At 36.4% G+C, this 13662-nt stretch overlaps 1 protein-coding gene across 4 annotated transcripts; it reads left to right on the forward strand.

Annotated features, from left to right (window-relative positions):
• The first annotated feature begins 2591 nt into the window (after positions 1-2591).
• Positions 2592-13137, forward strand: LOC309501648 (lipoamide acyltransferase component of branched-chain alpha-keto acid dehydrogenase complex, mitochondrial-like). 4 transcript variants are annotated; one of them, XM_082173806.1, is made up of 12 exons: positions 2594-2879; positions 3815-3932; positions 4081-4156; positions 5700-5881; positions 5980-6089; positions 6184-6418; positions 7688-7854; positions 8973-9050; positions 9170-9361; positions 11559-11630; positions 12480-12688; positions 12880-13137. In XM_082173806.1, the coding sequence occupies exons 1-11, from the start codon at positions 2829-2831 to the stop codon at positions 12645-12647; spliced, it is 1449 nt and encodes a 482-aa protein (XP_082029932.1). In that variant the 5' UTR covers positions 2594-2828; the 3' UTR covers positions 12648-12688; positions 12880-13137. The 4 variants fall into 4 exon arrangements, 3 of the variants coding, with proteins under 3 accessions (XP_082029932.1, XP_082029931.1, XP_082029933.1); XR_014206966.1 differs by lacking the exon at positions 12880-13137 and having other exon boundaries at positions 2592-2879; positions 9170-9400; positions 12480-12542; XM_082173805.1 differs by having other exon boundaries at positions 12480-13137.
• The last annotated feature ends 525 nt before the right edge of the window (positions 13138-13662 follow it).

The raw sequence follows: 13662 nt of genomic DNA on the forward strand, positions 1-13662 counted from the left end.
GAGTCCAGGGGAGTGAGGTTTACATGCACAAACCTCAGCTTGCCTCCATTACGTTACCCCAAAAATTGCTATTCATTGATTTAATTGAATGTTTAAGTTGCAAACATTATTTTGCTTAATTCTGTGGATATAATTTATAATAAAAATAATTTATAATAAAAAAAACTTGAAATTGTGTGTAATGTAAAGTCAAATCTCTGCATTATTATTAGAATTTTTTTTTTAACAATTAAGGTCAGCTCAATGTAGTTTGTTGGTTGAACAATTTGATCAATCATTTGAAGTTGTCATTACTCAAAAAGATTGAGTAATTGATTATATTTAATTTTTTTTGAGCCAACACATTATTTTTCACAAATGTGTTATTGTTAAAACTAGGCTATTAAAATGGCTGAAAAACTTAACCTTAAAAAAAAAATCTGAAATGTTACCTTTACTTGGCAGCTAACTGAAATACATTTGTTTAAATTAAAGTACTAGAAAGACAAAAGCAACTAAAATGAATTAAAATGAAAACCAAAAATCTAAATATAAAAAGCTAATTCAAAATATTGATAAATACTATATATAAATAATACTAAAATAACTTTTTCCAGTTTCATAAACATCACTGTGGTCTCTTTCTTCTGATATAATAAATTAAAAAAAGTCTAATTATTTATTTTTTGATAGGAAGCTGGATCTTCCGATCATTATTGCAAAATAAACCCTGACAGTTTATTTTATTTTTAATATGTCTTTTGTTAATTATAATCAATTTAATTAAATAATTTGTATAATTGTAAAGTTGGAAATGATGCTTCTTTGTCATTTTATTTTAGATTAGGTTTGTCAAAAAATTACTACAAGGTTAGAAGAGATAGATGAGATGCTGTTGTGTTGCTATAAAATTGTAAAATACCATATTAATATATCAATAATTAAAGGTTTTGATTTCAGAACATGAATTGCTTTCATTCATATATGTGTCCTTTAGGCAAAATGTCATTATACAGAAAACGCGTCAGAGGAGTGATATTAACGAATATTGGGTCAAATGAACTATTGGGATCTGTGTGAAGATCCTGAGGACACAACACAACACAAGGCATGAGAGAATATCCTCCTTCAGTCATGTGCTTCATCTCACCAGCACACAGTCATGCCTCATCATCGATTCTCGTCTTAACCCGATCATTTCAATCAGCCAATTAAGCAGCATCTTAAGGAGCTGTGGGAAAAGACAGCCAGGGTCAAGGCTGACGTGATAATCTCACCATGAGAAGAATGACTGCTGAACTATGGGGGACAAGACATCCCAGAGACTGGGTCACCTGACCTCAGCCATGCAGTGCAACCAAAGCCGGAGTAGATGACAGCATATGGATTAACTCAATATTATTGTTTATACACTGTAACATATTATATGAGACAGCGTATGTTTTTAGATTGCTTTAACTCATCAAAATAAGCATATTTTAATAAGTTATACAAGACAACTCCACATTAAACATCCACATTGATTGTACTTAGAAATTAGAAGGAAGCAACTTTTTGGCTTTAAACATAGTCAAAAATTAGGAGAACGAAAAATAATGTCTGAAGCTGTTGATTAAAGCAAAATATAAAGTAGAGAAGAGGTCTGAAATAGTGTTTAATAAGTTTTCTCACACACAACATACACTGACCAACCAGGAAATCCCATGTGGTTTCCATCAGGAATTTCCTATGGGGTTTTATAATGCCTTTAACGAAAAGAAGGGCACTTTATTGACTTAAATGAGCACTTGTAGTGTAAAAACTACTGGAAGATAATAAAAAGTTTTTAAATGTGCACTTTGTAATAATGTCAAAATAAAAGTTTTACTTCAAAGTACGTTTAAGATTATAATGTTTACATAATCTTTTGTCAGGCTTTGAAGATACACTTATTTTGATGTATATTGACTATAACATAGCCTACTAAAGCACATGTAAATTACTATAAGTTGTTATAACCGTAGTGTGTTATTCCATACAGTTATTAGATTGCAACTTCATTATACTTACATTATGCTACACATTTTAATAGAAATGACATTAAAGTAGGCTGTATTTTACTTTACCATAAATGCTTGTCAGTAGGCTACATACTGTATGACAATACACTTCAATAAGTAATTGTGAAATTACATAAAGATGTAGGCCTACTTTATACTTAGAGTAGGCTACTAATGTGGGTCAAAATATTACGTTCAGTTCGCACTTATAGGCTATTTTCGTTTAAAATATTATTACCGTTATAAGTAGCCTACTTTAGTAGGCTTCTTGCAGGTCTATAAACATATTTGAATAGACTTTCACGTTTTGTTTTACGATTAAGGTTGGATTAAGATCTACGATTAAGGTTGCAAATTCAGCATATACGTTAATAAAGATAAAAAATTTAAAGTTGTTAGTTAACGTTAATGAGTAAACATATTTGTTTTTCAATTAACTTTAAGATATTTTTCACTTCAAATAATTTTATTATACGGCGAAATCATGTTTACATGCTTGAAAAAACTAAACACTCATTGGCTGGTCAGTGGAGGCGTAAGAATGACGTCAACAAGCGTAACAAACAAGAGGATGCAAGATGAGAGATGACCAACACCACTTGGGGTTCGCAATTACAGGAAGTCCTGATTTGATTTCTCCATGATTATGTAGTAATAAGTGGTTGTAGCATTACATTTGAGTTGTTTTTGTCTTACAATGTAAATGTATTGTTGTCATACTCTCGGTGAGTCGGTTGTTCATATCTCGCAGTTTCTGGATGATGGAGAGATCTCCTGTGTTCATCATCTCTGGGAGGGTCTTGGGCAATCATGGCGGCGATGACATCAGTGCGGAGCTCTCTGAGAACACTGAGGCGTCTGGTGAGTTTAGAGACATTGTGCTTTCATTAAACGAATATAACGCACCGTGTTAGAGTTTCCTAGTCGAATCACTTTCAGCAAACACGCACAAATTGAAAATATAATGAATTGCTGAAATGTTCAGTCCTGTGTCCTGTCCTCTGCTATAGTCAGTGTATATTCATTAAAGTCACCATGAAATCAAAATGGGCATTTCTTATTGATATATATTTTTTTATTGGATAATGCAGTATTTGTTATTAATAGTTTATCCATGCACATATAAATTTATTTGCCCTCATAATCTTTCATTAAAAAAACTTCTCTGATGGGTGATGACGTGTTTACTGACGCAAGGGCTGAGATCACAGCAATAGCAAACAAACTACAACAATTCAATGATCCAATCAATTCCCATTAATCCCGCCCTACATTGTTTCTTGTTGGAGAAGCCATTTCGCTTGGATATATGTCACAATAGGGATCAAGAGACTATTGCAACTTTGTTTCATGTCGACTTTAAAGGCACACTATGCAAAACCAGCAATGCTAGTTTGAGAGGTGGCGCCCCGACAAATCTTGCGAGAATCGCGACTTGCTTGTCGGCACGACGTCACATACATCAACAACATATGAAGCAGCCTCTATGGAAGACACTAGCATGCATTTCAGACGTGAATCATGGCAGAGTCGACGAAGATAGCATGGTTGGAAGAGTGCAGAGACGGTTTTGCATTGCCATATATTTTCACTGATCCCTGGTGTAAAACCTGCTTAGTGTATTAGTTAACGCATTTGCAGAAATGCTGCTGCGTTTAATTGACCCAGTAATCCCAGTCTGTCTCAGATAACTTGGTTTAAGTGGAAACTTTTTTCAGGGCTAGTAAACCTACCTTTAGCATCCTGAGCAAAAAAAAAAAGTTTAATGGTCTTGCCTTTGTACATCAAATCCCCAGGTTGTATCCCATCGCCTCCAGCAGTGTCCCAGGCTCCAGGCCCTTGGACCAGCCCCTGTAGTTCACATCTCCACACCACTCACTTCAATTCACTGGAGAGGCCTCAGATCCAGCCATGGTATGTGTCGGAAAGATGACATTCCCATATATGTTCAAACAGGCTTATTAGCTTGTACGACATATTAACAAGCCCTGACCTTTCTGTTAATGTCATTGCTGTGGTAATAAACTGGACTGTTGCAGTGTGCTTTTGTTTATACTTTCAGTGGCCTCTGGACCAGTGCTGCAGTTCAAACTCTCAGATATTGGAGAGGGCATTATGGAAGTGACAGTAAAAGAGTGGTATGTTGATGTGTTTGAATTTTGTATTGTAAACATGCTGAAATAGATCTTAATCTGAGCCTTGAGTTTTGTCCCTAACAGAAGACTTGCTTCAGTGGAGCCACCAAAGTTGCTCTTAGACTATAGGATCATCTGAGGTGTTTGTTAAGACGAGGGTTCTCAAATATTTTTGTCAGATTTTAAAGGTGTTGTATGTAATAATAATTTTTTTTACTACTAAAGCTTGAAAAACATGTTTGCAGATATTTAGGAAACATACTAAGTTCACATACTCGTTTCTCAGTTTTATCTCGTAATTCTGACTTTAGAACGCGATTGTGACTTTATATCTCACAATTCTAACTTTATAACACGCGATTCTAACTTTATAACGCGATTGTGACTTTATATCTCGCAATTCTGACTTTATAACCTGCGATTGTGACTATATCTCACAATTCTAACTTTATAACACGCAACACGCGATTGTGACTTTATATCTCACAATTCTGACTTTATAACACGCGATTCTAACTTTATAACGCGATTGTGACTTTATATCTCGCAATTCTGACTTTATAACGCGCGATTCTAACTTTATAACGCGATTGTGACTTTATATCTCGCAATTCTGACTTTATAACCCACGATTGTGACTATATCTCACAATTCTAACTTTATAACCCGCGATTGTGACTATATCTCACAATTCTGACTTTATAACCCTCGCGGGTTATAAAGTCAGAATTGTGAGATATAGTCACAATATCACAATAGTTGTGACTATATCTCACAATTCTAACTTTATAACCCGCGATTGTGACTTTATATCTTGCAAATCTGACTTTATAAACCGCGATTGTGACTATATCTCACAATTCTAACTTTATAACACGCGATTGTGACTTTATATCTTGCAAATCTGACTTTATAAACCGCGATTGTGACTATATCTCACAATTCTAACTTTATAACACGCGATTGTGACTTTATATCTCGCAAATCTGACTTTATAACCCGCGATTGTGACTATATCTCACAATTCTAACTTTATAACACGCAACACGCGATTGTGACAATATATCTCGCACATCTGACTTTATAACACACAATTGTGACTTTATAACATGCGATTGTGACTTTATATCTCGCAATTCTGTCTTTATAACAAGCAATTGTCATTATATCTCGCAATTCTGACTTTATAACATGTGATTGTGACTTTTGTATCTTGCAATTCTGACTTTATAATATGCGATTCTGACTTAATAACTTGCAGTTGCGGGTTTATATCACGCAATTCTGAGACAAAAAGTCAGAATGGCGAGATGTAAACTCGCAATTGCGAGGAAAAAAAGTCGGAATTGTGAGATAAAAAGACGTAATTACCTTTTTTTATAATTTTGTTATTCAGTGGCAGAAACAAGCTTCCAAAGTTACGGCCTAAATATTAGTGGTGCAAAAGAGCAATCAGAAAATAGCAAAACATGTTTATTTTACGGATTAACCCATTCTAAATAATAAATAATGGTGAATATTCCAAGCAAATTTATGCTGTATGCAGGTATGTCAAGGAAGGGGACAGGGTCTCCCAGTTTGACAGCATTTGTGAGGTCCAGAGTGACAAAGCATCTGTCACTATCACAAGCCGTTATGATGGCGTCATCCGTAAGCTGTACTATGATGTAGATGCTATCGCACATGTTGGTTCACCTCTTGTAGACATTGAAACGGACAAAGCGTTGGGTCAGTCACAGCTGTGGATCGTATTTTTAATATTCACTTTGAACTTGGAAATGTCCTTCCATCTCTGTCATTGTGCACTAATGCTGTTTGTCCTGCAGAGGGCGACCCAGAGGAGGATGTGGTAGAGACTCCAGCAATATCCTATAACCAATTGCATAAAAAAAACCAGGCGACACCAGCGGTGCGCCGTCTGGCCATGGAGAACAATGTAATTGTGCATGGCATCAGACTGTAACCCACCTATCATTGTGGCTTTATTGAGTTCTGTATAATTCCTAACCTCTAAATCTGTCCTCTACCAGATTAAACTAAGTGAGGTGGTCGGGACTGGAAAAGATGGCCGTATTTTAAAAGAGGACATTATCAGTTTTTTAGCCAAGCAGACAGGAGCCATCCTTCCTTATGAGGTCCAGAAAATCCCAACACCTGTGATTTCCTCTGCCGAGACCCCTCCCAAAGAGGAGACGCCCATCATGGCACCTCTGGCGATCCCGCGACACATCTTCTCCGGCAAAGACAGGACAGAGCCTCTGAACGGTGAGTTTGAGTGTGTTTCATGTTCTTGGATGTCGGTCAATGATTTGTTTGTAAGTTAACATTAGTTAACCACATTAGTTAGCAATGAACTAATAATGAACTGCACTTATACAGCATTTATTAATCTTTGTTAATGTTACTTAATGCACTGTGAACTAACATGAATAAACAAAGAACAGCTGTATTTTTATTAACTAACATAGATTAACAAAGATTAACAAATACGGTAACAAATGTAATGCTCATGGTTATTTAATGTTAGTTAATGCATTAACTAATGTTAACTAATGAACCTTATTGTAAAGTGTTAGCAATATATTATGCAAATTCATGATTACAATGACTTGAACACACCTTTTCAATTTATATATATATATATATATATATATATATATATACATACATATACACACACACACACACACACACACACACAATTTATTTTGTTTAAATAATATCGGGCACCACAAAGTTGTAAATAAAAAGTTTATTCTTATTTCTTAAATTTCATGTGGTGCGCCACATACTAATACTAATATTTATTAAAGAGATAGTTCACTTCAAAATTTAAATTCTGTCACCATTTACTCACCCTCAATAAATGGTGACAGAATTTTAATTTTGAAGTGAACTATCCCTTTAATTAACAATTCATGATTTGTGTAAACAAACTTTTTACCTTGAAAAATATAGTAAACAACTTTGAAAATGATGATTAAAATGTGTACTCTTACATATATTTGATGTATGGAAAATATATAACTTTTTACTTGTTGGTTACACCACATGACATTTTCAGAGTCATTCAATTAAAACTGTTCTTGAAAAACCATATGAAACCAATATAAGTACAAAACGTACCCTTTTAAAAGCCCTTTCACAGCAAGAATGATCATTTTTTTTATAAAACTATGACTAGTAACTATATATTGTTTTTAATAAGCGCATTGCTGTTATGTCGTCTGCCGATTTAAATGCCTGAGATCTTTGCGGGGATTTTGATTAGATTTTTTTTATCGTTTATCCCCCAGAAAAAAAAAGTAATTCTAAAAAGTGATTCCAACAATATCGTTCCTCTGTGTCATTATAGTTGTGCTGTGGACTTCCCTATTCTTATAGAACTATATAGTCACAGGTGTAAACTGACCTTAAGTTAAGGTTTAAGACCTTAAACTATACTGCCATTTCTTTATCATGGATGATGTTATTTGTCATTGACTTGCATGTTTGGCTATCTTGAACATCTCTTCTATATGGTGATAAACACAGGTTTCCAGAAGGCCATGGTGAAGACCATGAGCGCTGCTCTGAAAATTCCTCACTTCGGTTACTGTGATGAGGTGGACCTGACGCAGCTAGTGCGCTTGCGCTCGGAGCTGAAGGACATGGCCGAGTCTCGGGGTGTCAAACTCAGCTACATGCCTTTCTTCATCAAGGTGCTCTCCTGTTACACTTGGTGTTACACCAACCACCTGTTTCTGTTTATACACATTAAAAACTAAAGGGCCATCACGCTATAAGATTTTTAAATATTCATTTAAATATCCATTTTTTGTAGGTAAACTCTGAAATATAAAAATAACCAGTAATCATGAATGGCGGGAAAAGTCGTTGATCAGATTGTGTACGATCACTTCTCTAATGGCTTTTTGCTATGTAAGTATTAAAGGCACACTATGTAATTTTTCACCACTAGAGGTCGCTTATTCAAAACAAAGGCGTAGCTTGATGACGCCTTGATTTCGGGGAATCATGGGAGTTGTTGTCCTCACCTCTACAGCCGGTGGAGAATACAACGGGACTCGGGCTGAAATCATATTCATGGATGACCGGTAATGTATTAAAGATTTATTAACGTTACGAAAGCCGTTGGAGCGAAACGAGACCGCTGGAGTGATTGCTAATGAGAGATGAGCGCGACACACGGCTCGAGAGCAGTGGAGCTTTTATTATACCCGCTTCTTCCAGTCATGTGTATGTGGGGTAACACAGCGCTGTTTTATCATATTAGATACATTTGACTGTGTTGAAAGGTGTTATAATGCTACTCTGTGTGTTCGCTCGGCGGCTGCTATATGAGACACGTGATACACACTGCAGTGAGCTAGATCCATATTAGACATGGTAAATATGGTTCTCGCGATAAATCAAGAAAACGAGATTTAATAAAAAAAGTGTTGAGCTGTATAACAATGATTCGTTTTCTGTCGATGAATGTGTCCTCACCTGTCTAATAAAACACATAATATATTAAAGCTTATTTGGTGTTTCCATGGCTACAAAATAAAACCAGAAATCGAGGGTAACGTGGGTATGATGTCATTGATAGGCAACGCACGGACACAGTCGGTGTTCTGGTTAAAACTGCTTATTTCTCTGGATTTAAACATTCTTAGAAACATTTTGTGATAATGTAAGTACACAAATCAACAAAATATATAACATTGTTCTAGTGGGTTTTGGATATTTGGATTATTTACATAGTGTGCCTTTAACTCCAGGTGTTTGGGGTCAGATTTTAATTCTAGATTGTTTTTTCTACTGTTTTGTTCAGGCTGCATCACTAGGGCTCTTGCAGTTTCCTGTTCTCAATGCCTCTGTGGATGAAGGCTGCCAAAACATCACATTCAAGGCAAGACAAACCCCAAAACACTCCAATTACATCACAACCTTTCTTTTTGAGGCTCATGGTATGCTGAAATGTCCTAAACAGCACTATTTGAATAACAGTTTTTATTTGTGTTCTCTCAGGCGTCTCATAACATCGGTCTGGCAATGGACACTCCTCAGGGCCTCCTGGTGCCCAATGTGAAGAGCGTTCAGGCCCTCAGTGTTTTTGACATTGCTGTGGAGCTTAACCGTCTGCAGGCTCTGGGTTCGGCTGGACAGCTGGGCACCGCTGACCTCACTGGAGGAACTTTCACCCTCTCCAACATTGGCTCGGTGAGGCGCCGTCCACCTGACTTCAGACTTCAGAAATAGGTCAAGTGTGTATTTTCTGCATCCACCAATGGAATTGTCTAAACAGTTTCCCAAAAATCCTCATCTTCCATATCTCAGACGAACAGGTAGCCTTGTCCCAAACTCACGTCATTTGTAGTGCTGGTTTGAAAGTATTGATTACTCCATTTTAATCGATTCTCATTTTGGGGATAGTTCACCCAAAAAAGTTACCCTCAAGTTTCAAACCTGTATGAATTTCTTTCTTCTGCTGAACACAGTTGAAGATATTTTAAAGAATGTTGGTAATCAAACAGTTGATGGACCCCATTGACTTCCATAGTATTTTTTTTGTCAATGGGGTCCATCAACTGGAACAACATGAGGGTGAGTAAATTATGACAGAATTTTTTTACTTTTGGGTGAACTATCCCTTTAAATCCCAAGAATCTATCATTTTAGTCTATGCTGTTTTCAGTTGATGCATGAACAACACTTCACTTAAAGGGATAGTTCACTTTGAAATAAAATTTTGGTATGTTTTAGCTTACCTCAAGGGCATCCAAGATGTAGATGTCTTTTTTTCCGCAGTAGTTTCAATTTTGATATTTTTAGGTCAAACCGTTCTTGTCTGTCAGTCATATAACGCAGGTCGATTGTCACCACCTCAAAACACAAGCACAGAGTCCAAATTAAAACAATTCCCCATCGTCCAAATTAAAACAATTCCCCATCGTCCAAATTAAACAATTCCCCATCGTAAGTACACATTAATGGCCTAAGACACGAAACGAGCGGTTTGTGTGAGAAAACAATTCATTGGAACGAAACCGTAGCCAAGGCGACATCTAGTGTATATATCTATACCCGCCCGCGCTCTCAGATCACTTGGACGTGGCTGTGTTCAAGAGGTAAAAACGATATAAATACTGTTCGTTTTCTCACACAAACCGCTCGTTTCGTGTCTTGGGCCATCAATGTGTACTTACGATGGGGAATTGTTTAATTTGGACGATGGGGAATTGTTTTAATTTGGACTCTGTGCATGCTCTTTGAGACAGTGACCATCGACCTGCATTATATGACTGACAGACAAGAACGGTTTGACCTAAAAATATCAAAAATGAAACTACTGCGGAAAAAAAGACACCTACATCTTGGATGCCCTTGAGGTAAGCTAAAACATACCAAAATTTAATTTCATAGTGAACTATCCCTTTAACATTACTTGTAGTGTCCCTTCCATCCAATAATCAGATTCAAACAATGAATACCATTTTGATGCTATTTAATGTGGCGTGACAGATCGCTGTAGCTTCAGATAGCAAGTAAACCTTTCACCTCTTCCTCTTTACTACTAGTTACACCACAAAATAAACACGAATGAACATCAGAGAGTATGTTAAAAGAAACAGAACAACTTACTGAAATTTCATGTAATCTCCCAATCAGTGTTTCAACCGCAGAAAAACAGCTTGTAAACAATGTCACATAATGTTACATTTACCTCAGAAAACCCATTCAATGACCATTAACTTGATAGTTAGCTAGAAAAATGAACACTAGAGAAAAGCATTTTTGCTAAATATATCCACTATTTACATATTAATTTTATGCTTACTCAACCCGTTCTTCAATAGTTCAAGTATGTTTGAGTAAATTCATCATGATTTTTTATTTTTATGATAGCTACTGCCTAAATGTAGAAAAACCTTATGTGCAATTTAAACGTTCTAACCTTTAATATTATAGTAATGTACCAATTGAAAGGATTCACTGTACAGTTTACAGCATTAGAGATTTATTTATTTATTTTTCTTGAGGAAAATTGACATGTTCCTGATCCGATAGAATTGAGACCAATCGCAAGCTTGTGATTTAGTGTCAATGCTCAGCCTGAATCATTCGTCCACTGGAACAGATTGCAGTTCGGCCACTAGTGATGCATAAATTACACCCTGTACTTGGTCTTAAACACTATGTTACCCTATTTGGGTCGCGACTGCAGCCGCCCCGAATGTTGGGCCTCATGATCGTTATCCTGTTTGGAGGATATATATGAGGGTCTGGAAGGTCTAAGCGTTTCTTTTATGGGTTAGCAGCCCTCAAACAACAGAAGGCTTTCAATGGGCTTCTATTTGCGATCTAGCGATAATCTGATCTCTCCTCATAAAATAATTTAAGTAATTTTTTCATTTAGATTGGAGGGACGTACGCCAAGCCTGTGATTCTGCCCCCGGAGGTGGCCATCGGAGCTTTGGGAAAGATCCAGGTGAGCTGCTTGTTTTCTTCACTCTTTAATAAAAAAAAGGAGATGATTGTTGAATCATTGGATCCACAGTAAATAATAGTGATTTTTTGCTGCATTGCTTTTGTATATTCTATAGCGTATTATAATAACCCATACATGCCGATATTTTGCACTTTTTGTCACATCTATTAATTTATTGAAAAAACAAAGTTTTTGAAAAATGAAGTTCATTCACACTATGGCTTCAACCACTGCAGAACCTCAAGACTGTGTATCAAGGTCAGATATTCTACTAAAATCAGATAATTTGTCATTTTTTTAGGACTTTTATGACAGGATTAGTTCAGGTTGCAAAATGTAATGTTGTGCCACTACCCAAAACTTTCAATGCTATTAAAAAATAGATTTCTAAACTTACTACGATACGTACGCTCGCATATATTCAAGGTTTAAGGAAAATGTAGTTATATACATCATCACATGACATTTTTAGAATCATTAAACTGAACTGCTCTTGCAATGGTTGAAGTTACATGAATACAGTTCATGTGTTAATATGAACTTTTTGTTTTATAATCACCATATAATGTATCATTGTTTGAAGATTTTTATAAATTTTTTGGCCAATATCCAATATGTAGTGATTTTCAATAGAAATCCAAGCGAGGGTGAAAGATTTCCCCCCGCAGAGTTCGTGTCGGGTTCAAGTTGTCCTCACTCGGCTGACCACTAGAAGTGGTTCTGTGTGAGCTGTGCTTCATACATCGCTACATTATTGAGAATGGGCTTTTTTTGGGCTAAATTTTCAGTGATATTCCACTTATTTGACTGTGCCTTTAAACTTAAAGCCGTTTCTCTGCTCTGCTGCAGGTGCTGCCCAGGTTTAACTCCCGTGATGAGATAGTGAAGGCGTACATCATGAACGTCAGCTGGTCCGCCGATCATCGTGTCGTAGACGGGGCTACCATGTCCCGCTTCTCCAACCTGTGGCGGTCTTACCTGGAGAACCCAGCTGCTATGGTCCTGGAACTCAAATGAAAGCTGCTCTGGAAATGAGATCTCCGCTGGAGTGTCTTTAGGTTACTTACAACTGTAACACAGTGTTGTGGCTCTCATCATGAAAACACACGTTTCTGCTTTCACATTCATTTATGGGAGGGAAAAGACTAATTTCTTTCCTCTAGATGCCTTAATTTTTAAACTATGCATCATAAAAAACTTGCGTCATGTTAATGAGTGTTTTTGAGTGGGTGGTTTTTCTAATGCACAGACGGAGGCTGATACTGACTGGCTCTTGGACAAGCATCTGGACTGTAACATCTCATTGTTTGCTGACTTTCTCTGAGACTTCATTCACACAAGCTTCTGTAGAGCTGACAGACAGACACTTCATCTAAAACCACTTGTGTGCCAATGTGACTGGATGTCAGAGTAGAGAAAGGACCATCATGTAACTGTTAAATGAACAATTGGACCACGCATGGATAGACTACTAAAATGTGATGGGAATAAAGGTTTTTTTTGGCAAGCTGCATTGTGTTATAATTTTCTAAATTCCATTAAATATTGTGGTTAAAAGACACAATCACATAAGATGAATAGATTCAATTTAGGCTTGACGCACAAGAACAAGCCTCATTGGTTTTCTTGCGGGAGCTCAAATGAGCTTAAGTGACAAGTGAGAACAAGTGTTTGAGCTTCTGTTTACCATATTGGATCAGTGTTTATATATGAATAAAAGCCTAAATTAAAGCTGTACATCATATAAAGCGATTGTGTCTCTTAAGATTTGGATTACAATCTCTTTATGAACTTTTTGGAGCAGCAAAGTTTTGGTTACACGGTCTTTCAATGGGGAGACTGAAATCTCTTAGGATTCATTACAACTTTTTGAAGAAAAGCTAAAGTCATATAATGGGTATGAAATGACATGAGGGGGAATAAATGACAGCGTTAAAATTTTTGGGTGAAATATCCATTTAAGAATCACACATTTAGATTCAGATTTCAGAAACCAAAGAGTAGTTTTAGACTAAGTTTGAGCTACAACAAG

The sequence above is a fragment of the Leuciscus leuciscus genome, assembly GCF_965113295.1.
Source record: "Leuciscus leuciscus genome assembly, chromosome: 6".
Lineage (NCBI taxonomy): Eukaryota > Metazoa > Chordata > Actinopteri > Cypriniformes > Leuciscidae > Leuciscus > Leuciscus leuciscus.

What these genes read in the sequence shown, in the direction of transcription:
- LOC309501648 (XM_082173805.1), top strand. Translation starts at nt 2,829, where the DNA reads ATGGCGGCGATGACATCAGTGCGGAGCTCTCTGAGAACACTGAGGCGT. An exon ending in GTCTGGCCATGGAGAACAAT is followed by an intron (nt 6,090 to 6,183) that starts GTAATTGTGCAT and finishes GTCCTCTACCAG; the next exon opens with ATTAAACTAAGTGAGGTGGT. An exon ending in GAGCTTTGGGAAAGATCCAG is followed by an intron (nt 11,631 to 12,479) that starts GTGAGCTGCTTG and finishes GCTCTGCTGCAG; the next exon opens with GTGCTGCCCAGGTTTAACTC.